The sequence below is a fragment of the Pelmatolapia mariae genome, linkage group LG6, assembly GCF_036321145.2.
Source record: "Pelmatolapia mariae isolate MD_Pm_ZW linkage group LG6, Pm_UMD_F_2, whole genome shotgun sequence".
NCBI classification, from domain to species: domain Eukaryota; kingdom Metazoa; phylum Chordata; class Actinopteri; order Cichliformes; family Cichlidae; genus Pelmatolapia; species Pelmatolapia mariae.
Genome location: NC_086232.1, coordinates 14089352 through 14116129, shown reverse-complemented (window position 1 = coordinate 14116129; position 26778 = coordinate 14089352). Strand labels below are relative to the sequence as shown.

Sequence of the window (26778 nt, the reverse complement as noted above, 5' to 3'; positions counted from 1 at the left end):
TGTTGAAGAGTAAGAATAAAAATGGTCTTACTAAATATTGATTATGCATGTTTGCACTTTTCAGTAAATCGCTGCTCCTATTTCCCATTTCCCTTATATAATGATGTGAGGGGTGGCTCAATACTTTTCCAGATGTTTTAGGACACTAGTTTAGTTTTTGTTTGTTTGTTTGTTTTTGCTTCTGATACCAGTGCAAATTTTAGCGGCATTTTAGACTGAAAATGAGAGAAGAAAATATATAAATAAGACGCTCCCTGTGCAGCTGACAGCTTTTGAGCCATTATGTACACAGACCTGTAGACACCAATCAAGACTGAAATACAGAAGTCACCAAAACTGTAAAAGTTTGTGTGAAAAGTATTCTAACTAATACTCGAATTTAGTAACTCAACACGTACGTTGACACATTTGTGTGCCCACTTGTACGTGTTTGTCTTTGCGATTGCACAGATAACGACATGTCCACATTCCTGTGTGTCCACTTGTCTGCACGGAGAAGGAAATGTGTTGGTTGCTGCAGCCTGAGAATTCCCAACCATTTTCAGGGCATTTTGATGGCTGTCATAAAGTGACAGTTTTGTCACATTTCTGAAGTCTTGAAACAGTATTTAACCGCGGTGACTGACACTTGAGAGGAGCCCAGTCACCCAGGAGACAGACAGGCACGTAGACACACACTGGCAGGCTCAGTCCCAGACTCTTAAGTTTATACTTTCTAGTCATTCACTTGTTTAATAATGACAGATAAAAATGTAATCGGCCAAGCTATACGCTATGAAGAGGAGAATGATGAGTAGAAATAATTATCAGTCGCAGCAGGGTTAGAAGTTATGGGAATAAAAACTCCCTGACTGCTCTTGAAACGACGCATTATGGTGTAAGAGTTTTGACTGATTGATGCTGACTGTAGACAGAGAGGAAAAAAGTGAAAATGACTGGTTGTTAAGTAAGGTATAACCCTGAACAATGTAGGTTCACATTTGAGCAGCAGAAATGCTTTTAACCTTTAAAAAAATCAGTAGCAAACACCAAGCTTTTCAGAGGCGTTAGGTAAGCATTTTATTTGCCTGGTTACATCATCTCCCCCATCCATGTGTTTTTGTTTTTTTGGTTAATAGTCTTTACGGTGCTCCTGCCTGCACTTGTTTTTTTGTTGTCTTTTTTTTTTTTTTTTAACATTTTCTCAGATTTGCATACATCACAGTGTTGAGAAGATTGGCACAAATATCTACAAAAAGTAAATATTTGCCTCTTTGTGGTTGTTCCTTTCCCAGCTCTCCTTTTACCACTTGTGTACTTACAAAATATTCATGGCTCCACATTTGCATCTATATCCTTTTTAACTTTCTCTTCGGTGGTGATCACATTGTAAATAATTACCTCCATAACGACTCATTTTTTTCCTCAGACAAACTAATTTCTCTGACTTCTCAAATCAAGTCTCCAAATTAAAGTAATTATCCCAAATTGATTTTCAACAAATTAAAGTCAAGCCCCATTCTGTTTCTCCCCTTCATGATTATCTCTGCTCCCAGCTAGGAGATGCAGCTGACTGCTTCAGACGCCACCGTGCTCTGCTTTATAGTAGTATGTAGACCCTGAGTGAGCAGATGGATTGCTGTGGGGTAGAGATTGATATCATTCACAACTTTTTGATGCTGGTATCTAGGGGTGCCACGATATTTAGTAGTTGGTACCAAAAACAGTAGATGAGTACATGATTCTCTATACCCAGTTTGATACCAGTTTATGTTCCTAAACATAAACGCCATAAACTCTTTAATAAAAAGTTATTTTAACTAACTGGGAAACTTTAAAATGGTAAAATTATATATCATTGACTGGAGACAGGCAGCAGTGTTTGGATGATTAATGTAACTACGTGCTGTAACATTAAATATTTATGCAACATTAGGCATTGCTAATATTTTAGCCTATGGTTCATCGATGATTTCATTCCAGCCGTCTCAAACTAAATAGTAATGTATTTGTACTCCAAACCATAAGAAGGATAATACTCTGATACTCTGAATGTTGATGGATGTTAAATTGAAAGGCATTCACAGATCTAATTGCAGGTCTTCCTCTCTTGGTCTGAAAAGCAAAAATGGAAATGATTTAAATATTGCCTTTTGGGAATCAGTTATCACCCCCTGGTCATCGCCCTCAAATGTTAAGTACTTCCATGCTAGACTCTCCACTGGACTCTTTATCTGATTCTCCACCCTGGCTCGAGCTTTTGTCTCCCACTTGTAGTCTTTTTCTTTGCTTGTGCGTTCAGAATCCAGGTTTATTTAAATTGACTAAATCTTTATTTTTATGGCTTTGCTATTTAATAATACCAAGTCTTTGAGATGCTAATTTAAGTTGCTGGAGTTATCCCAGAAACTCTACATATTGATAGCATATAACTATGCTATCAAAATAACTGTGCTATATAACTGAATTGTGTGTTGCAGATTTGCGTAAACAAATGGAGAGTTCAGAGCTGAGGAACCAGAGACTTAAAGAGGTGTTTCAGAGAAAAATACAGGAGTTTCGCACAGTGTGCTACGTCCTGACTGGCTACCAGATCGATATAACCACTGAGAACCAATACCGGCTCACGTCTGTCTACGCGGAGCACATGGATGACTCCTTGCTCTTCAAAAAGGTATGAAGAGTTCATCTAAGGTTGGGGATGCCATCAAATGTCACAATATTTTAAATTTGAATAAATAAGAACAATAATTAGAAGCTGAAACAAGACCTGAAATTTATACATACACTCATAATCTAGCCTTGCGTACAAGTAACAAGTTTTTTGGGGGGGGTTTGTGTTATTTTACATCCTGCTTTATATACAGACCTAAACTGATCAGATATGGAAACATGTAGCTTTTAGCCACAGATAGTGTGCATCATTAAACAGCAGCGTGAAGTTAAAATGGGCACACTGTCAGCAAAACTCCTACAGGCTATGGCATCTGTGTAAGTGTTGATATCTGTCCCAGGGAGCTCTTAAAAAAAAAAGCGCCTCGGGAAGTTTAGATTTGACCTTGCAAGGTGCCGCATCACTTTGCCACATTGTGCATCGGCTTAGCGATGCAGTGAGACGAGCACTATGCCAACAGAGACTCTTTGCTTTGTGGTTTAAATTTGTATGTGTGGGAGACTGGCAGCGTCTGTGTGGAAGAGAAGAAGAGAGTGATGACTGGGCAGTGTCACAGGGTGGGTTTTACATTAATCGATCACCACTTGCTTATTGAGTGGGCTAAATAAAAGCTGAATTTGTCATTATCCCTTGGCTTTTTAGAAAGCACTTTTTTTAAGCTTTACAGAGAAAAATCCAGAGTTGTGCTCTCTTCACAGCTTTTTTTTTTTTTTTTTTTAACTTTTTTACTTTCCTCTCATCTTTCCATCCTGGAGTTTTGTTTTTACCTCTGCTTAATGCTCAGTCTGTCTCTCTTTCTCTCTGTAGCCCAATTGTGTAGCATTAGCTAATTTCCATGTCGCTGCGGCTGTCGTGTTCTGATGGTGGCCCCTAGCTAGAGCAGAAACCCTGGAGAATCCGTAATGGCAAGGTGGCAGAGGGGCGGCTTTATTATCTTGGCAGGTAATTATTGCTGTCACATGCTAGTTTATTGCGACTGGTCATCAGTGCCTTGCTCAAGGACTCTCGAGAATTCTGCTGAAATTAAGAATAGCTGAAAAAGGAAAAATAGGAGCGGTGTGTAAACGTGCACATGCACTTTTTTTTGTTTTTTCTTTTGATTTCTGTCCGGTCTGCTCCATCGAAACCACCTGCGACTCTGCCAGAAGAGATAATTCACTGTCAATATTTATTAACCTCAGAGTGTGTCCATAAAACACACACATATACAGACTCACACACAGTCATAATGCCCTCATGGCGCGCACTGTCACACTCAAATGCACACATACTCGTTCCAATCTCAACACTCTGTCACACCGCACAGCACTTGCTACCACCTCACCCTCCCACTGCTGGCTGCACGTGCATACAGATGTACAAAGCCACACATGCATACCCAAAACGAATGCTAACACCCTCTGTATTAGTATTCAAAGTATGCACCATTGCGAGTGTGTATGACAAACACTTAGTGGCTTATGGGAGCAGAAAGGCCTGTACTATTATTGGAATACAAAAATCAAAACCCGCGCATACACACATAAACACACAGTGACATTCATGTTTTAAAGAGGATACACACTAGGACACATAAATACAGTTTGTGTATATATTCAGCTTTTTAAGCATGCGTGTGAGTTTAATCTGGGGTGTGAGAATGTAAAGTGGACTAATTGTACTATGAAGCAAGAGAGAAGGGAGATAAAATGGGGGGATTTGGGACAGGAAGCATAGAAGTCTTTACAAATAGGATTCTAATGTTATTCACCTCAGCAACAGGGTTGCCAGATAATCCTGCTAATATCCCCCTCTAGAAGAGGCACCCAAATCCCCCTCCTATAGCGTAAGCTGTTTAACCTGCAGTAGTCACGTTCCCCTGCCCTCGCTCTTGTCTCATGCATTCATTACTGTATGTCACATTAAAATGTATTTTCATTGTTTGTCAGCCCTGTAACCTTACTGTAGTTTGGTGTTTTAAATGGTTAATGAGGCTACATGTTGCTCATTTACAGGGTCACAGTTTTATGTTTTGGTTCTACTAGAATATGCTTACATGTTTTTGATATTCAAAACGTATTTTTTCTGGATTTCCCTAAAAGAATTTTGTCAGTTGAATCTTTTAAACACAGCAGTTCAGATATTTGCTCTAGTTTGTGGTTGATGTCTGATGTATGGCTATCATGTGGAGCAGAAAAATGATTTGATGATACAGGGACAACATATATACTGTTGTTCAGATCAAGCTTCTTTGGACTCATTTTACTTACAACATGGAAATGCATTAACATAAGAACTAAAACCATAAAATGAAATTCACAGCACCCAAAAGGATTTGCTACCAGTGTCCTGGTGCCAGATACCACAGTACACCCCCAGAGATCTATCTATGTGCCTATTCCCTGATTTCCTCTGTATTATCACGGCTATTATTTTGCAGTAAAACTGATTAGCATAGCAAAAAAGTCCTTTTTAATTATTTAAATTAACTGCTTCATCATGACATTGAATATTTAGCCATTATTTCCTCATAGGATTCAGGATGAATGCCATCCAAGTTGCACGGCTGTAGGGTTTGTATTCATCTGCCATCGAGTCAGGTCAAGAGTGTGTAATTTCAAGAAATAATAGTTGATAAACACTGAGAAACATCTTTTTATTGTTTTGTTTTTTTGTGTGTTTTTTTAGCCACTTATGGTAGGGATTCACCGAGCCAATATTTGGACTGGATATCAGTCCAATACTGACCCAAAATGGTCAGTGGATTGAATAGCCAGATTGAATATCGGTGACAATGAGCCAGTTCAGTCCAGTTCATTTTATGTTCTGTGTTTACTTGGCCACGGGACAGCATCAGCAGCTAACGGTAGAGCTAATGTAACATGGAGGTAGCTCACAGCAGAGGGAGGGCAGTTTAGAAGCATTTCCCACTGCTACACTGACAGCTCCTGTTTGTATGTTTATGTTATGTTTGTTTAAGTGCAAACTGGGGAAAAAGTGAGTTGTCATGAGTGAAATGATCCAGGGATGATGGTGCTTTCTTTCGCTCGTTTGTTTACTTCCACTTCCTTTATGTTCCATCGGAGACCTTTTCAAAGAAGGTGGGACGTTGGCCCAGTGTTACACAGCTACTGTAACATAATGTGTTGTTGTCTGTCTGATTAAACATTGTTTCACTTAAGCTGTCTCCTGTAAGCTCCCTACTTATGTGTGAGAAGGAAATCTGAGAAACTACTGTGGCTCTAAATGACAGCAGTTAACAGCCTAATGACTCTCACTTTGATCCCAAATAAGACCTGGATCCTATTCCAGAAGGCATGTTCAACAAACACAACTCTGAGTTTCCTGATCAGAGTAAGTTCAATCAACTTTGAGCATGTTCTATCTTAGTTTCACCACATTTCACCATGGCAACAGGTAAATACAGAGCAGAGCCTTCATTTTATCCAGTTGACCAAGGAATATAAATATGTGTCTGTGCTGATCATGATATTTATCCCCCCCAAAAAGAAACACGGGGGAATGAAAAGAGTAATATTAATAAGTTTGGTCCACTACGTGTCTGTGGTGGTGACCAAGATTGACATAAAATCATCTGATATAAAAACGTTTTATAGGGTCTGCTTTAATAATTTACAAACTTCATTTAAACCAAAATGTAAAAATTGACTATAAATCTAATTATCCAGCCATAACCAGCTGAACTTTACAATTTACCTAAAAAACAAAAAATAAAAGGTTTATCGACTTGGAGTCTACTTTGAGATTAGGAAATTACTTGTGTGGTTTTCATGGTAAAGGTCTGCATTAAGAAAATGATAGGTTTGATGTGCTGTGGTACAATTGTTATATTATCATCTATAATAGTTATAGACCTGTACAGCATTTGATGTCAATTGTTTTGATATGTTTGCACGATATACTTCAAAGTCAAAGGGAATGTCATTATGTTGGCACCAAAATGCTGCTGTTTTTGATCAGTTTTACCAAATAGTCTGAAGCCTGACTGTGTAATTCTTTTAACAACCAGCCTTAAAGTGGAAGGAGATCAAAGCTGCAGGCATCAGAACTGACTGTAACTGTGTGATTCTTTTAGTGCCACCAACCAGAAACAGTGAAAAATCATCCTCATTGCCCAGAGTTTATGCAGAACTGTTGTTGGTTGATCAATAATGGATTAATGTTACATTAGATTTTTTAAAGCCATTATTTACCTAGGGGAAGGGTCGTTTTTTAGGGGTCTTTTTTTGGGGGGGGCTTAGTGTAGCTTGTGCATGTGCTTTATATTTTTAGCTCACCCCTAGGTGAGCAATCTGATTACCATCAGTGATTAGATATTTATGAGGCTCTGCTAATCAGAGAGATAAACACCTTAGGAGTGTGAGTGATTGACTTATTTTAGCATTTTTCTTCATGAAGCTTCAAGGAGAAGATGCCGAATGAGTGTTATATTAACATTTGCGAATTTAAGAGTTCACATAAGCCTATAAGTTAAAAAAAAAACAAAAAAACACAAATATATTGAAAAATGACTGGAAAAGGTTGTTTATTTATGCATAAACACTTTTCACCTTGCTGCAAATCTTGCTGTAGATTTTTCTGTATTCATTTCCTCTGTGGTATTAGAAATAGAATTTTATTTTTAAACAGTTATTTATTTTTGTTTTATACAATCAAACTGTGCAGTTGCTTAAATAAAATGATAGATTTGACACAAATTCTTGTGATTCACATTGAGATTGAGGTTTATATTGTCCTGACTTGTGCCTGAGAAACCTGAGATGAGCAACTTTAGTCTAGTCAGGCCAGTTTAAAAATAAGAGAAGAACATTGTAGATAAACAAGTCTTCCAAGTTGTGCGTCTTTGTAAGTAATCTCCCAAAGCAGACCCACTGCTGGGCTTACACACCTCTGCTATTGATTAGCTCATTAACAAATAAACAAACACGCACAGAGCTCTCCACAGCACTTACTAAAAACTTCTCGATGTTCTCTATTCACTGACTTTTTTTTCTCTCGTTTCGTTCCTTGCCTCCTTTACTCTCTCTCCCTCTTCCTTCACTTCCTTGACACGCTCTCCCCTGTCTTCCCTTCCTAATGAAAGGAGAAGATAAAATCTCAGGGCCAGCTCATTAAAACACACTCCCAATTAACTGTCAGCCCTCTCACAAAAGAGAGATGGAGCGGAAGAAAAACGTATGAGGGAACGGTTGAGGATAGGTGATACGCAGACAGAGTAGAAGCAATGAAAAAGTGCCTTTTGAAAAAGCAAAATAATTTGTGTCTGTGTGTGTCAGTGGGCGAAAGAAGAGGACAGTTAATAAAGTACAGTTTATGAACACTGTCGAGACTTAATGACCTGTCTCTGTTTTATCAGCCACCGGGGAATGATTAACGCCACACAAATGTGTGTTTGCCTGTGAGGGTGTGTAAGACGGATTGTAAGCCATCACAGCTTGAATAGTTTATTCATTTGTCTGTTATAGCTTAATTTTAAAATAACTTAAAGCAGAGCTTGACTGCCAGGGAAGCTGGTTGCAACAGCTGTAAGGAGCTCGTGCAGTGGGGCCCAGCTGGGCCAGCGGCTCGAAAGGTTACTGGTGTCAACATCGCCTCCTTCCCAGTGATACGCCTGTTATAGACTTAAAATGATAATGGCCCAAGATATTGCATTTTCCTTTTTGACCATTTGTATTTATTAGACAATAAATACAGTGAGCTTATTTTAAAGGGAAAGGAGGTTTTATGTATTCATCCTCTACTACAGTGCTATTGACAGCACCCAGTGGGGTGTAAAAATATCGACACAGCTGATGTTAAAAAGGAGGACAGTTATAGAACAGTCTTATTTATAATGTATGCTTACATTAGTCCCTTTCCTGTATCAGTTCTTTGCCGTTCCACGTTTTTGGACGGTGATTGTCTTTTGTAATTTTACCTCTGTACATCACCACAGTGAATTTTACATGAAATCACGTTTTTATTGAAATGCTGACTGTCAGCTTTTAATTCAAGTGATTTAACACTATAGCGTTAACTATTTAGGAATGAAAGGCATTTCTATACGCATCCCTCTGTTTTCAGAGGATCAAAATTAATTGGACAATTGACTGATAAGCAGATTAATGGCCAGGCGAAGCCTGCTTCTTTGTTACTTTATGACAAATTAAGTTGATAAAAGATCTGGAGGCGGTGTTCAAGTAGCTGCTCACTAGAACTAAATATGAGATTAAATATCAACAATGAATGCAGCGATATAAAAAGGCCTGAAGATCCACAGAAGGAAACTAAATTGGAAGATCACAAAATCATTTCCATGGTTAAGAATCCTCTACAACAATTAACCAAATAGAGAACCTTTTCGAAGAGTCAGGCTTGTCATTCTCAAAGTTTACAACCAAGAGACAGCAGGTCATAAAAGAATCCAGAAACCTCTAAAGAACTGCAGACTCACTTGCCTCAGTTAAGGTCAGAGTTCATGATTAAACAATAAGAAAGATACAAAAATGGCATCCATGGGAGAGTTCAAGGAGAAACGACTGCTGACCTAGAATAACACAAAGGCTCGTCTCATGTTTGCCAAAAACATCTTAATGATTGCCAAAACATTTGGGACATGATTCTGTGGACCGATGAATCAAAAGTAAAGCTTTTTAGAAGGTTTGGGTCTGATTACATCTGACAAAACATTTCATAGAAAGAACATCGTGGCTGTTGCTCAGGAGGTGAGCAGGTCATCTGCTAATTGGAAGGTTGGTGGTTCGATCCCTGGCTGCTCCAGTCTACAGTCGGCAAGTTACTAACCCCAATGAAAGAACCAGTCCATTTATAATTTACCTAAAGTCTGTGTTTTTGCTCAAATCTTTATTATTATTTGGGAAATGTAGGCTTATTTACTTATTTTTACTTTCTTATTATTTTTCCTCTGCAGTATTAAAAATGCCATTGAGCCTTTTCCCAGGTATCAGTATAAAGTTTGAAATTCTAGTTTCATGACAGCCCTAGTACTACAAACTTCTTTGAATTGACACTGAAGGTTTGCACTTTAATCACATGTTGATTGTTTAATCTGAAGTCCACTGTGGTGTTGATTATTGACCTGACACCTTTTTTTTCTTTGTTGTAAATCAAGTTAATATGTATACCTCCATGACAATAAGGGATTAAGTATTTATTAGGCCTTAAAAATGAAGTATGTTTGGAGACATGGACAGCTTGGCTGACATGACTTGTCTGGAGTGATTGAGTTGACATGTGGGTGAAGCAGGCCAGGTGAGTCATTCAGCGGAGATTTAAAGTCACATGGATGTAGTTTTTCTTTAGTTGTGGTTTGTGACTTTCTTGCATTTGTCAGTGAAGTTGGCAGTACACTTTAAACTTTAAACTTTTTTTAAACTTGTTTTAATTTGTTTTTTTTAGTTCATTATGATTATGGATCGTTCTACAGGTAGTAGTACTAACAGACCCTCAGGAGGTTACAATATGCTGTTTGTTTGGTAACATTTATTTATTTTCTCAGTGGCTTCCAATTTTAGTTTTAAGTCGAATGTACAATGCCTCTAGTTTGCTATCTAGCAAACCAATGATGCTTAACGCATTGATTTTTGTAAAACAATCAGGTTGCAAGTCTCAATCCTCTCACTTTCCAGAAAGGGAAAGTCCTGGTTCCATGAAAAAATGGAGGAATAATATAATATACAGTGTGCTGTACATAGCAATTAATGCCATTTCCACATTGATGTTAGAGTAATCTAAAGTACATTAATGTTTTATAATTCAATGCATAATTAAATCAAAACCCTAAAAGACTGATACCTTTAATTTGAAGCTGTGTGGAACTTGCTCTTTGGGTTATTAATATTAATTAATATTCAGCTTAAACCCATTCAGCCTTACGAAAAATACTGAAAAGTTGGAAGAATGGGACTGCAGTACAACTTCAATAAATGTCCTGCCTAAATTCCAGCAGTTATGTTCAACTTATTGCAAATTTAATTTGCCACATTTAGGTTGTCCGATTTGTTCAGTGAACACTTCGTCATCAGTACTCATCCATCTGTAGCTGCTATAACATTGTAGCATATCTATTTTTAGCTGAATCTGATCAAACAAGGTCATTTTTTTTTCAAACCGCTAATGTAGTTATTAAAAACAGTCTTTCAGGATATTGTTGAGCCACTGTTTGTGTGTACTGTACAGTCAGATAATTCCCTTTGTACAGTGGAATAACAGCACATTGTGTGTTTTATTCCACTCTATTTTTTTTTTTTTCATTAAAATCTCCAAGCGCATGTACACACATGAGTCTCTTGCTCATGTGTACAAGATGGAGTTGAGAGCCATAAAAATGAATATGAAAGTGAAAAAGAGATGAGTGGGTGTTTGAAATATTCTGGGAAAAGAAGGCTTACTGGGACTGAATTTCACTTTGCTCACTGACTGAAACAAAACACTCAATGATGTATCGCTGATAGCAATAAAGATAAACATGAGCAAAGCACTAATAAACAGTAAACACAAAGGCTGGTGGGAATACAAGAGAGAATAAATTAAGTACTTCTTCAGTGGATAGGACTGTATGTACTTAAGCCTTCAGAGAGCGGTCTCGGAGTGAAAAATCCCAGAGAAAGAGGAGAATGTTGACTCTGATTTCTCCTGACAGTTTCCTGTCCTGCTTGCCCTCGGGGTGTGTATGTGAATATGCGGGCGCGTGTGTGTCGTGCGTGCACTTTTGCGTGCCTGCTCTTGTCGGCGTCACTACCTCCTCTGGTCGATGTTCGGAACATATGTCTGCTGTCTCCATGGTAACATGATACATCACAGCCACACATAAGTCCACCTGAGGTCATGAATATTCCCGAGCCGGAGAAGGCTGCTTCATCTCTGCCACGGACTCAAGGAAAGATGACACATTAATGCCGGTGCTAAGTGGTCATCAGTTAATCACATTTGTACTAATAATTTTTTTTTTTTTTGAAAAAAATAACATCAATTATTTATCTACTTCTGATCAATAGGGCTGCTGAGTCTCAGAAGTAGTTTACGTGTGTGCAGAGACTCATGGATTGAGAAAGCTATGTACACATCGGCCCCATTGATATGTCCGTTTGCAGTTATGGTGTAGCTTACAGGACTTAGTCGGTCACACATCATATTGTACAGCTGCTGAATTAGCCACTGCTAGCAGAGCACTCCAGAATTTCTGACTGAGCTATCATCAGTCCAGTTGCAATGTGAGAAATGTAGACTAATGTAAGCTTTGAGGTTTGTGCTGTAAATATTCTCCATGCTGCTGTTTGGCAATAAAAGGTTACCTATCTTTTCTGCTTTCTCTTATGTATCTGTGACTCTTACTATTTTTGCTTTATAGAACCTGTAATTAGCCACCTACACAGAAAAGAAATCCACTTAAGAGACAGACAGCTTTATCGAATGTCTGTAATTGTAATTTAGAGGCTCAATCTAGAATTGTTTTTATTGCCAAGTCAGTTTATAAGCCATGCTTTTCTTATCTCCAAATTTTCTTATTTTTTTCTATCCTTATTTGCAAATTAAATCAGGAGAAGCATGTTCGTTATGCTAACAATCTTGAGATTCCACATCACAAATCCCTGAGGCTGAGGAGTCCTATGGGAACCTGTGTTTCAGGGCTAAATGAATTTACGGAAAATGTATAAATGTTAAGAAATGACTAATAGATCTCTGCATATTTAAGAACAAGGGTTCAGTTAGAGAAAAGTTTAATTACATGTAAACTGTGAAACTCTTCTACTGAGAATCAGATGCAAAGCCAACAAACCCTGCACATAATATTTCATAATATTAGCTTTCTAACTGTGGAATGTAACACACAGCAACTTTGGTGCATTACAGCAAATTAAGTTGAAATAGGCTGTAAATCTCACCTTCATAGGGAATTCTGATCATCAGGTCTATTATTCTATTAGAGCACGCTGTAGGTATGTCAGGTACTGCGCTGCAGTGGTTTGTATCATATCTATCTAATAAACTCCAATTTGTGCATGTAAATGGAGAGTCCTCTTCCACAGGGTTCAGTGCTAGGACCATTTCTGTTTACATTATACATGCTTCCCCTAGGCAGCATCATTAGAAGACATAGTATACATTTTCACTGCTATGCTGATGACACGCAGCTCTATCTGTCCATGAAGCCAGATAACACACACCAATTAGTTAAACTGGAGGAATGTCTTAAAGACATAAAGACCTGGATGGCCGCTAACTTTCTGCTTCTTAATTCAGATAAAAACTGAGGTTATTTTACTCGGCCCTGAAAATCTTAGAAATATGGTATCTAACCAGATTCTTACTCTGGATGGCATTACCTTGGCCTCCAGTAACACTGTGAGGAACCTTGGAGTCATCTTTGACCAAGACATGTCCTTCAATGCACATATTAAACAAATATGTAAGACCGCTTTCTTCCATTTGCGCAACATCTCTAAAATTAGAAATATCCTGTCTCAGAGTGATGCTGAAAAACTAGTTCATGCATTTATTACTTCCAGGCTGGACTACTGTAATTCATTATTATCAGGATGTCCTAAAAGGTGCCTGAAAAGCCTTCAGTTAATCCAAAATGATGCAGCAAGAGTACTGACAGGGGCTAGAAAAAGAGAGCAGATTTTTCCAGTTTTGGCTTCCCTTCACTGGCTCCCTGTTAAATCCAGAATTGAATTCAAAATCCTGCTCCTCACATACAAGGTCTTAAATAATCGGGCCCCATCTTATCTTAATGACCTTGTAGTACCATATCACCCTATTAGAGCATTGCAGGCTTACTTGTTGTTCCTAGAGTATTTAAAAGTAGAATGGGAGGGAGAGCCTTCAGTTTCCAGGCTCCTCTTCTGTGGAACCAGCTTCCAGTTTGGATTCGGGAGACAGACACTATCTCTACTTTTAAGATTAGGCTTAAAACTTTCCTTTTTGCTAAAGCATATAGTTAGGGCTGGAGCAGGTGACCCTGAATCCTCCCTTAGTTATGCTGCAATAGACGTAGGCTGCCGGGGGATTCCCATGATGCATTGAATTTTTCCTTTCCAGTCACCTTTCTCATTCACTATGTGTTAATAGACCTCTCTGCCTTGAATCATACCTGTTATTAATCTCTGTCTCTCTTACACAGCATGTCTTTCATCCTATTTTCCTTCTCTCACCCCAACCGGTCGCAGCAGATGGCCGCCCCTCCCTGAGCCTGGTTCTGCCGGAGGTTTATTCCTGTTAAAAGGGAGTTTTTCCTTCCCACTATCGCCAAAGTGCTTGCTCATAGGGGGTCATATGATTGTTGGGTTTTTCTCTGTATCTATTATTGTACGATCTACTGTACAATATTAAGCGCCTTGAGGCGACTGCTGTTGTGATTTGGCGCTATATAAATAAAATTGAATTGAATTGAAAAGGTCTGTTTTTAACATTCAGTACTAATATTTACTAAATATTTTGTGGAAATAGTGCCATGTAAAATCTTACACTCTGAATCCAATTTGTTTTGTTAGCAGTAGTGGTGTTATGAGTTTGCAACTGGTCACAGACTGACTTCAACTGATTGCAGTGTGTTGGCAATCTCTCTCCATTTGTAAATTAGACTATAATTATTTGTAAACTTTGCCAGTCTGTCTGAGAGTGATTGGTGTCATGCCGCAGGTCTTTGGAGACAGAATCGCCTTGCAATCAAAAATGGTCACTGAGGGTACTGCTGTCCTACACACCTCGTGTGTCTGATGCTTTATTGGCATTAATTTTGTGAGCTAGTATAGTATACTATAAACAGATTTTGTCTGAATATGGTCAGCAAGCTGGTGCAGTGGTGAGCACCATTCAACAAAGTTCATGCTTTAAACCTGCTGGCTCGAGTCTTTCTGTGTGGGGTTTGCACGTTCCTGGTACTCCATCTTCCTCACACATTCCAAAAACATGTATGTTAGATTATCTGGTGATTCTGAATTGGCCAGTCAAACTGGTAACCTGTCCAGGGTGTGCCCCACTGTTTGCTTATAATGAGTGCTAGGATAGTCTCCGCCCACTCTGCAAGCCTGAATTTAAAAAATGATTAAAAAGTAGATGATGAGTGTTCCCAATAATGCAGTCATATTAAGACATTTCTAATAATGTAATCTGTTTTTATTGTTCTATCACGATTTAAAAAATTGCACTGTCAAATTTCATTTTCAAAATAAATTACTACATTTTATACACAGCATACATCACTCTACTCTTAACTGATTTTACATCGAGACGGTGTTACTGAACCTGGATTGACATTTTGGAGTTGATACAATGTCTGTATACACAAATACAAGGTTCATGTTTTACATAAAATTCACGAGTAAATGGCCAGATAACGTCTGGGCAGTTAACCCTGTCTGCATGTGAGGCAAAGAGAGACGCTTTAACGATTCCAACAAGCGGCATTAGTACAGTGTCCACCCAGCCGTAAATGTATCCACGTGACAAACCCAGCATCACTGCCAGTTCGTATATTATAATGTAGAGAAATGCACCAATTGCGGAACTACTCAGAATTCCAACAGCAAAATCTTGTTTACCCAGTTTGTTTTCTTTGCGTCTTATCGGGAATGCTTGCTGCATATAATGTTTTGCATTGGAATTAGCTCATTGTCACTGCATATAAATACCCTTCCTCTTCCTCACTTGGCATTCATTGCTTGGTATTTTAATGGTAAAAACAACTGGCCACTTCATACTTTCTTTCTGTTTATATATTTAAGTCATGAATCATTAGAACTCTAAGTTGGTGATTAGTGGCCACATTAAAGCAGGTGACCAAGGCAGAGCGGTGTTTTGTATCTCTGATTACAGATTGACGCGAGCAAAGGCAACGATGAGAGAAATCTAAAATGACAAATACAAACAAACACGCCTGTCCTTATGAATGTTCATCTTAGGTGTCTTCTACTAACAGCTGTAACTGACTCCATGTTTTATGTATTTGTGCTACTGAGAATCAGGTTAATCACATTTATTAAGCTGAGGCCTTTATCATAGCACTCACTAAATCATTTCGTCAGATGTATGTTGCCATTAGTTTGTTCAGCGCTCAGTCACATTAGTAGCGTTTTTTTTTTTTTTTAAATGTGTAAACAAAAAGCTGATTAGAATATAAATATGTATTGAATTGTTGCTGATTCAGTTTTGGTGGGAACTCCACACGTTTCTTTCCCTCTCTCCTTTTCATCCTCTTCCCGACTCTGGAAAAATGCCAAAATCTGCATTTAAATTGCAAGCTATTAATCTGCATATTTCTGATTATTCAATTAATTTGCCTTCTGTTTTTCACCCCCACCAATCAACAGCTATGACATCCTGTGGAATTTCTCATTGGTGCTGCTGTGTGTGTGTGTGTGTGTGTGTGTGTGTGTGTGTGTGTGTGTGTGTAAAGAGGCAAAGGTATAAATGATAATGAAATGTTTTCAAATGCACTGATTTCTATTCGAATGATCTAATCGCGGTGACAAAGATGCAGTGAAACAGAGGGAGGAAAGAACTACACAGAAGGATAGAGAAGAAAAGTCTACTCATTAGCGGTGGAGAGTAGAGGCAGAGGTCAGCTGATTTGTGAACTGCATGTCACCACCTCAATATAGAGCCATCTATCACATCCACACATGTGCAGCCAGATTCAGGACTCGGTGTTTAACGTGCAGTTGAAAAAGACCAGTGCAAAGCGACATGCCTTGTCCAAGAACAGTGACATTTTCTGTAAGTATTTCAGGCGTTACTGATTTAGGGAAGTGGAAAATGATTTGCTGAAGAGCACTGATTAATCATCATCTTTCCCCTCCACAATCTAAACTTCCAAACAGCTGTGCCAATCAGTTGTAATAACACAAACAGCTCATCAAATGGAAATGAGAAGCCAGAGAGCTTCACTTCTGCTAAAGAAATAACATTTGTGTTGTGGCGTGAAACGGTGATTCCAAAATCCCAAGTGTTGCCTTTTTTAAAGGTGAATTTAAGCACGTGGAGTTGCCATGTTTTTTATTTTTGTAGCACAATAAGCCACCTAATGATATTGGTGATAGCTGCACTAAATGAGAACTTGGAAATGGTAACAATTACATGCAACATTAATATTACCCCGTGAATACTTTAATAAAGTCATTTAATGGGCTTCATTCAGAAAGTTTCCAATATGACTAAAAAAATAAACCTCTGCAATTGAGTTTTTTTGTTTTTTGTTTTCTTTCTGGTTGTAAAGAGAGAGCTTATTTTCTCAATACTTTTTAAAATCATTAAAAGAACCATTTTCACCCAGATTCACCCTCACGTCATGTCACAATACAACAGATAAGAAAACTTTAAATTGTCGAAGGGGGCATTACAATTACGAGTGGTTGTAACCTGGAGACAAATGAGTTATTTTTAGGCTTTGGCCACACAGAAAATCAATTTTATACAATTGTTTCCATCTGACTTGCTTATATCACCTTAAATTAAGCTCTTACATTTAACTGCTTACATTTTCCAGTATTTTCTTGCTCATCAGATAGACGGCATCATGTACAACGGTGCAAAAAATTGTGTCACAGTGTAAAATGTAAATAAAAACACAATCCCAAAATCCCATAAATCCATATTTTATTCACAATAAGAAATAGAAAATATGGAAATCTGTAAAATTTTAAGAGAAAATAAGGACATTTTTAAATTTGATGTTCAAAAATGTTGGGACAGAGCCATGTTTACTATTGTGCAGCTTTTGAAGCTTGGGTTAAGAGTAGACGGCCATTTCTGGATCAAAGATGATGATGATAATAACTTTATTATGTAAAAAAGTATTATTAGTAGTATTTATTATTTCAAAAAAAGTGCTGAACAGCCATTTGAAGGTAAAAAGGATAAATGAATAAAAACAAATTTTTAAAAAACAGATAAATTAAAGGAAATAGCAATAAGAATAAGTAAAAACTCTAGGCACAGAGCTAAGACACGCAAGATAGGATGAACAAGTGGGTCTTTAACTTGGCTTTGAAAGCCCCCACAGAGCAGGCCTGCCTAATATCTTGCGGGAGGTTGTTTCACAAAGATGTGGCACGAAAAGAAAAAAGCACGATCACAAGCAGCCAATACTGATTTTCAGCCTTCTTGATTATACACAAATTTCTCCAAATTATCAGGACCCTTTCATTATGATATGTTTACTAGATCAGGAGATATTTGAAGTCTTTGCAATTTGACATTGAGGAACATTATTGTGAAAATTTTCAACAATTTGTGAATGCACTTTTTATATCAAGTCATGTTGCTAACCTAGCTGGCTGTAAAATGTTCCTCCACTTAATTTTCCAGCTTTTTGTTATCCCATCCCAATTTTTGAGACATTTTGCTGACACCAAAGTCATTTTGAATTAAATATGAATTTGAGATTTTCAAATTATTGCATTCTGTTTTCTTTACATTTTACACTTTCCCAAGTTTTTTGAAGTTGGGGTTGGAAATGTTTGCAAAATCCCACTCTCTATCGAGAGAAATCTTTTCAAGGACAGAAAATTAATAGCGTGGATTATTGTGCTGCTTATCTTTTTATTGGCATGACAACAGAGGGCCCAGGGTTTTGTCTTTGCCTTGTTGTCTTTCATGTGTCTGATGGCGTAGGTGTAAACCTTTTACTCTGACCCATTCTGCATTCAGAGAGGAGCATTATTGTCATTCAGGAAGTATGCAGCTCCTTGCTTGGATGAGGTCACTATAAAGCCCCACCCTGCATCTCAAGCCAGGAAGCATCGATTTCCTTTAATTGGATAGACAAATGAAAAGATGAATGGGATAGCACTTTTCCTCTCCATTGTTGAGTTGTCCTTAGTTTTTGTGCACAAGTTTGTCTTTTTAGATTCTTAGCCCTGATCTTGAGGAAACAAACAGAAGTTTTCCTTCATTTCTGCCTGCTTTCATGCTGGGTGAGGTCGAAGTCACCTTGTTGGAGGAACCTGTGATATTTGTGTTTACGGCACGTTAATGTCACCTTGGTTGTTTCCTACACGTTTTCAAACGTAAACAGAACCTTGTTGTTTTCATAAAGGTCAGATATAGTTAAAAACACTTCTTAGCGATGCGTGAATATGCAAATAGGGATTGATAAGGTCAGTATTTGAATAAAGCTGATTTAAAGGAAAAAATCTCCCCTGACCTTTGATTAACTTGGTTTGAATTTTCCCTGCACATGGAAAGAGAAATGTGAAAATAAATGTAACAAGTGGCACTAAGCCTATGGCCCGTTGGTTCATGTTCATTTAAAATATGCGTCTCTTTTAGCCGTTTAAAAAAATTAATTTTATAGTACAGCTTTGACATGTAATTAAAATCTCTAATTATTAGTGGTTAGCCTGTGTTAACAAGCAAAAATGACTCCTCCCCTTCATCTGTACTTAAACAGACTTGTTTGAGTGCATCCGATATCAGTTTGCCAACTACTCAGTATAGGTACAGTTTGGAGACCTGTTGATTTACTCAGGCAGATATGTGACCTTCTTGGACATTAAAACAACCAAAAAGCGCCTTTCATTCATTTATTAATTTAAACAGCTCTTCATATAGTAACAGTTTGTTTAACAGCACTTTGATCTTTTTCAGCCTTTATCAGAGTTTTATGTCATCAGATTATGTGCAGAGTTTGAGCCACAGTTCACTTTCACTTCAGCCCCCCCCCCCCCCCCCCCCTTTTTTTTTAAACCTTCAGTTTCCCTCAAAAACTTAAAAGCTAATACACTATCATGCACTGTTACACAAATGCAGCACATTTAGCTGTGATTGAGTGGGAAAAGCTGTTTTTGATGGGCCATTTTTGTGTCACTGCATTTCTTTTTATGAATAATTGGCTGAGGGTCAGTCCTCTCACTGTTTTGGCAGGAGAAATATTCTTTCAGCTTGCTCCAACATCCCTTGCTTGACGGCCACTAATGCATAACTAGCTGGGTGTAGCAGCTGGAGAGTAAATACACAAAGAACATCATAACAAACATCATGAATAAACCCTTGATCTGATTCACAATCATATCAATTAAACGATGTCTATTAGTGCGTTAAGATTAGTTTCCCCTGAAAACAAGAGTTCATGTCATGTCAAGGATCCTTATACGGACCACTGGAGGGACTGTAAACCTGACAAATAGCAGCATTCAGTCTTTTTACTTCAGGTGATATTTTTCTTTCTACTAGAAACATAAACGCAACAAGGTTATGACAGCTCCATTTACTGTTAGAAGTATGGGCACTTGAGAGGTGGCGTGAAACATACCTGGAAAGTTGATGGTCAACATCAGTGTGAAAAGGTGATAACTGAATACAGAGAAAATGTACATCTTGTTAAGTAACACAACAAAATACACAGGACTATTTAAAAAAACAAATTGAAAGTTACCAACTTGAAGACTAAAACCATCACTATTGCAGAGCAAAATCTGTGTAGATCGCTCAGAACATTCCAGTGTCCAACATGCCCAGAGGATTGATGTGAATATCTTCGGCGAGCCCTACAATTCCTAGTCAAAATTTAGCCAGTGACGTAGTACTGCCATATCTATCTTTAACGAATATATGGACAGAAATTTGGGGTCTTAAAAGACGACCCCTGACGACCTTGCTGAAATAGTTACACGTCTGGGGGCTCAATCATCTGGACGTAAGTGCAGGTCGTCCGGTAATTTGGTTTATGGTTAAATATTTGCTTAACTAATGACCCTCACATCAGCCTGAGCTGTACTGTGTGTTTAGCCCTAATTAGCAAATGTTAGTGTTACAGAGGTAGTGTCGCGACATTGTCAGTGTGAGCATGTTAGCAGGGCGATGTCAGCAGTCGGCTCCAGGCACCACCACTGTGCAGCCTCACAGAGCTTGTAGCATGGGTGCGGACTTTAAAGTCTGCAAATGGCCGAACTGAAATCAAAAATGGTGAGCTTAATGTAGCCTCAAAAATGAACTGTACAGTTGAAAGTTTTCAGATTGTAAAGTTATAAATTACATAATGGGAGCAGTGCTGAAGCAAGGCAGTTTGTGTGCAAACATTACTGGAGTCTGGCTCTTCACCGCCTTATTCATTGTGCCCTCTTATCGTGTCTCCATGTTGCTCTGTCTCAGTCCCAGAGCACTGCTGCTCCAGTTTTTTTATCTATAACCTTTAGTAATCTTTGTAAATCTCTGTAACCTTTGTTCAGGTGTGTGTGTGTGTCTGATTCCACATTTGGCCACTTAAAACACAATTGTTTTGTTCAGTGCTGTACTTTTTCGCCTCACGTTGAGGCTGGTATCGACTGTGAGTCCTCGCAGTCCTCGGACCCCAGAGGCCTCCATCAGCTTGTCCACTCTGTGTCTCTAACGCCCACTCTTACGTGTCTCTCACACACAGACTGCCAAAGACAAACACGCAGATCTCCATGGTAACTAGTCCCAGTGTTTTCTCTTAGACCTATGCGTTCCATGTTCTCCAAGCCACAGCGTTTTTTAAAACCGTGTGCGTGCACACGTGTTTGTATGTGCGTGCCTGTGATTTGAGTCGCAGCTTGAGGATATGGTGTAGCTTTGAGACGGCAGCGCAGAGGGAAAAAAAAATCTCACCAGGGATTGTCAGGCAGTTAGATGAAGTGATGGGAAGTAGTCAGAGAAAAGATGGTGCGATTACAAAAGCCTTTAAACTGCTGTACTGCGGTGTCCGGGGCAGTGATGCACAGATTCTTTTAGAGGGAAATCAAGGCTACATGTGAAGATTTTTTTGAAGAATTGACCAAAGCCACATTTCTTTCAGGTGTCCTAATTACACACAACTATGATCAGGATCAGCTAAGCTGGTTTTCAGAGTTAAATTTGTTCACTACTTGTAAAGTAGTATATCCTGCTGGCATCGCTATTTAATAGAGTGGGAAGAGAGGATCAGTGCAGCGTAGTATCAAAATATCTTTGCATGGCCATATTGTATTCAATGAACAAAAAAGAAACAAGACAAAACACAACATATAAACCTCAATAAAAAATGTTAAATATTTGTAGAAATATAAAACCATAATATACATAAAATACAAAATTACTTAGAAGAAATCAATGAATACACAAACACTTCAGCCAGTGCTTCCTCAGACTGGATGAGTAACGGGAACACTCACTGTCGGATCAGTGAGTACTTTCTTAAAAGTGCTTTAAAAGTTTAAACACCCACAGCTACAAACATCTGACTGGGCATAGGTATCCTATGAAGGATTCTCATTGCATCATTATATGCAACATGCAGCTTCTGCGTGCTACATTATTTGTAAGATGACCACAAGGGGGCAGTGTATAGCACTGTGCGATACACTTTAAATAAAGCCACTGTAACTGGAAGTGAACAAAAGCTGAATTTGCATGCAATAGTATTTGCCTGCACATAGAGCTTACATCGTTGTCTGTATATGTCGTCATCATCGTTTATTTGATCAGTAATAACGTGCTCGAGGTATTTCACCTTTTTATGAACCTCAAGAGTATTTTGGGACAGTTTAAACAAAATTTAAAATTTAGCTGTTCATCCTGCTTGATTCTACATATCAAGATTGCACTTTTAACAGCATTGTACTTTATATTGTATTACACAACATTAGGAAGCTCCTGTAATCCAGCGCTGCTTGGACTAAAAACAACCAGGTCAACCTCATACATGAGATGATTTATCAATGTTTTACCTAATATATACCCAGTGTTACAGACTCTCAGCTGTATGGACAAATCATCAACATATAAATTAAATTAAATTGGAGACAAAATCCCACCCTGTTTGACACCATTGCTAACACCAACGGGGGCAAAATGCTGCTTCCCCATTTAACCTGCATCTTCTGATGAGCGAGTAAGAGAGAATCCTCACAGTGTATCCAGGAAGTCTGCATTGCTTCAATTTATCAAAAAGTTTTCTGTGGTTCACTCGATCAAAAGCTTTAGAGGCATCAATGAAACACATGAGGACAGATGAATTTTTGGCCCTATACAAACTGACAATTTCCCTGAGTGCATATATGCATATGTCAATGCCGTGCTTTCGTTTGAAGCTAAACCGATTATCCAGGGAAGAAATGACCACGCTAACTCTGTCAAACAAGATTCTTTATAGCACCTTAGATAAAATACTGGCTAGTTCAATCGGCCTATAATTATCCAGACAGCTCACCTGCAGCTTTATCCTTCATAACTGGTACAAGTGAAATACACAGCACTGAGTCTGGTAGTATGCCATGAATCATAAGCCCAGTAAAGCAGAGCACTAGAAGAGGAGCTAGCCTTAAACTGGCATGTTTTAAATGTTCTGCAGTGATGTGATCCAAACCACAAGCTTTACTATCAGATAACCTATGAATGGCTTTATATACTATATGTGTTCTTACAACTATTGTTTCATCACTCATGTCAGAATCATCCTCATATGGTTCACTTTTTATACAGTTAAACTATGCACTGTAATGCGGTCTTCAAAATGCTGCAATGTTATCTGCCCCAGAAACAGCTTCAACAGTTAATGGTAGAGATGGTTTACAATTATTGCTTATGGTCTTCCAGCCATGGCCCAACATTGATAAGCTACATGAGCTTCATGGTGGTACATGGCGACATGTTCTTTCCAGCCGGGTCTGATGTTAGGCTTCTTATGCTTATATTGTTTATCAAGCAGTGTACCACTTTCATACAGAGCAGTCACTATATCGTCATACATGGAGTAGAGTTTATTTTTATGCTCAACGTTCTTACAGTTGACATCCTTGCATAAAAAAAAATATCTTCTTTGGGCAAAAAAACGTTGTTCAGATGTTTATCAGTATTACTATAATAAGCTAAGAAGTCATCTTCAATAAATGCTGACCAGTCTAATTTTACACTGGTAGCAATATTAGCAATATTATTTCCAGTTATTGCTGGCATTTGTTCCACATTCACAGTAAAACCAAAAGATATATGGTCTGAGACAGTTATGTCGTATCTAATAGTCATGTTTTCTAAAGCTGTATACCAACACACCAGTCTACATCCAGTCTAATGGAAGTTGGAATGGAGAAGTTGTTGAGAAGGTTTACAAATAATTGCTGTGTAATTTATAAACACAGACAGATAGCCAACATGTTGCCATCAGTCTGAATGAGTCTCAATGAGTCTCAATGAGCATCGAGGGGACCTGACTCACCTGGCTGCCAGCAGGTTGTATTCTATAGTGTCTATAGTGTTTTTCTATAGAACAGGAAGGTTGCTGAGTATAAAAGTAATAGTTAAATGTGAATTTCTTTTTTTTTCTTTTTTTTTTTTTTCTTTTTTTTTTTGTCTGTCCCATTTGGTTCTTTAGCCGTCAGAATTGTTGTCTGAAGACCAACAAGGATACCAAATGGATTTATTTTGCCAAATGGATCATCATGGCATTGCCGTATTGGTCCATTTGATCAACTTTTGTTGTTATTATTTATTTTATTTTCAGTAGTTACAGATGAGACAGACATGATTGGGGGATAGGAAAGGGAGAAAGAAAGAGAGGAAGGAAAAGAAAAACAGAAGGGAAGAGGGACAGTGAGAAAGGGCACTTACAAAGACAAAGAGAAAAAAAAAATCTCCTGGATCACCTGTTGAGAGAAAAAGAATAGAAAACAAGCAAAAAAAAAACAAAGCAACATACTAAACACAACACCATCATGTTAATCTAGCTAAGTGTAAACAGCAATAAATACTAAATATTGAATGTTGTTGTGCAGCACAGACAGCGCACAATGTGCTTTGAAGTAGCAGCTAAGAAAGGTGTAGTTTATGTCTACGAACAGTGAACACCCATGTGCACACCCGTGTGGATCAGCGCGCTTGTATACAGAAGGTTTCCCCATGTAACGGTCTGCTAGAGGGTGTGGAGGGCCATAGCCCCGTCCCCCAGGGCATGAAGCAGGCATGGAGGAGATCCAGGCTCCAGACATCCAGGGACCCCAGAGTGCGAGAGCCCAAGGAGTACCACCGGAGGGGCATCCGTGCCACCCTCCTGGGAAGGGCTGAGGAGATCCCCAGACGAGGGGTCACCCAGTAGCCACGGAGCAGAAGCCAGAGGGGGCTGCACTGGCGCGCCCGCCGGCTCTGCCGGCAGCCAGCTGTGCCAGAGTGAACCGAGCTGCAGGCCCCGAGGCCGGAGGTTCGAGGGCCCCCTTTGCCCCGGAAGAGGCCTGACCGAGCGACAGGCACCAGGCCCCGCCAAGTAGCCACCGGGAGTGAGCTGGTGTATACCTGAGCGCCCAGCCCCGGACACCAAGAACCACCAATGCACCGACCCCTGAGTGCATCAGTTACCGGCAGGGAGTGTGGTGAGGGGAGATAGGCCTCCACACTTTGGAGGGCCTGGGTGTTCCCAGGGAGGTGGAGTCTAAGACCTGACCTGACATATAAACACAGACAAACAGGCACACACAGACACAAACATGCATTCCCACCCTCATGCACACATATACAAACACTCAGCACTCATCCAACGTAGGAATAGACATATATGCACATGTACACACAATCGCACTCCCCAAACATACTCTATACCCCGGGTCCAGGTACCCTCGCCCCCAGAGGGGGAAACGGCACCCAGACCCAAGAGATGTGACCCTTTCCCCCCGGGGTGGAGGCAAGCAGACCGCCCGAGGCCTCGCGGAAGCAGGGAGGCCAATCTGTCAGCCAACACCTCCTCCCAGCCCCCCGCCCCGATGGCTGGCAGAGAACGGGGGTGTGTGAAGACCCCATACCTCCCTCCTCCAGCTCATGTATAGTGTTGCTGCGTGTTGTTCTAAAGTGCATTTAAAACAGGGGAGGGCATGGTGCTGCTGCCGGAGAGCAGCAGGTGTTAGGACGGCCCCTCCCGAGAACCCTCAATGTCTACATGGATTTAAAATTGAGAGGTGGGCACCGGCGCCAGAGGTAGGGTTGAATACTCAGACCATTCACTGGACGCCGTTGGCGTGGTCACCCTCAAGGCCCTATATATATATGTGTGTGTTATGACAGTGTGAATAATGTGGATGTCTAAGTTGTGGAATAAAATTGAGGCACAGGTGGCCAGAAGGGGACAGAGGGGGGGGATGTCTCCCCTGCACCCTGGTGACACACCCACACCCCAAGGCCCTACCTGTGTGGGTGGGTGTGGTGGAGCGGGAAGAGGGAGGCAGCCGGGGATGGGGAGGAAAAGAAAGGAGGGGCAAGATGCTCCTCCCTAGGGCCAGCTCCCCCGCTGACCCCAGTAGGCACCCCCGTCCTCTGGCACCCACCAAGGCAAGGGAGTCCAGGCCCATCCAGACCGGGGCCTACGGCAGCAGCACCGCCAAGCCCCACAGGACCCAGGGAAGCCCACCCTACCCCACCGCAGAGGAAACTGTACCCACCCTAACATTCAATCATCTCCCAGACTACACAAGACAACAGACACCCAGGTTAGGTTTGTTCTCCACCTCTCCTATGTCTCTCCCCCACCTGCAGAGTGGACTTCTGCAAGGATGGAACAACCTCCCCGCCAGTTAAAGAGCCCCCCAGTTAGGCCGATGCACCAGAGGCCCCCTGCGCCAGGGCTGAGCCCCCGTGCACCCACCCGCCCACAACCTCGGCGACACACCGACTAGGACCGAAGCCCCAAGGCCCAGCCAGAGCCCCATCACGGAGACGAAGCACCCCCGAACCCCAAGCCCCCTCGCCTGCCCCGGATCCACTCAGGGGCAGCCAGGCCACCAGGCCAGTAACCTACGTCCGCCAGCACAGACCATCCCCCAACCCCCGCTGCACGCAGCCACGAGGAGAACACCCTCTAAGAGCGACCAGAGCCACTGACCAGGTTATGACCACAGCCCCCCAGGTTGAGCCCTCCCGGGATAACGTCTCTAGGGGTCCTCCAGGCGCCCTAAGCCCGTTCCAACCTCCACATCAACCACAATAGCTAAGACGGGACCAAACCACGACCCCCCACCCCCTCTAGGTGACGGAGCCGATCAAAGGAGCCCAGAGGGATTGATCTAATGTGGTGGCAGAGGCTGTATCAAGACTAATGTGATCTATTAGATGGTTTCTATATTGGCTAGAATTAAGATTATTTTTATTTTTCCAGTTCATGAGGATCGTTTTCTTGGCGATGCATAGGGCAGTAAAAACCATGTGGA

At 40.1% G+C, this 26778-nt stretch overlaps 1 protein-coding gene across 1 annotated transcript in view; it reads left to right on the top strand.

Annotated features, from left to right (window-relative positions):
• Positions 1 to 26778, top strand: part of mad1l1 (mitotic arrest deficient 1 like 1) — a 77611-nt gene that overhangs the window by 38325 nt on the left and 12508 nt on the right. The window contains exon 17 of the mRNA XM_063475880.1: positions 2460 to 2653. Coding sequence (XP_063331950.1) covers positions 2460 to 2653 — 194 coding nt within the window. The remainder of the gene's footprint in view (positions 1 to 2459; positions 2654 to 26778) is intronic.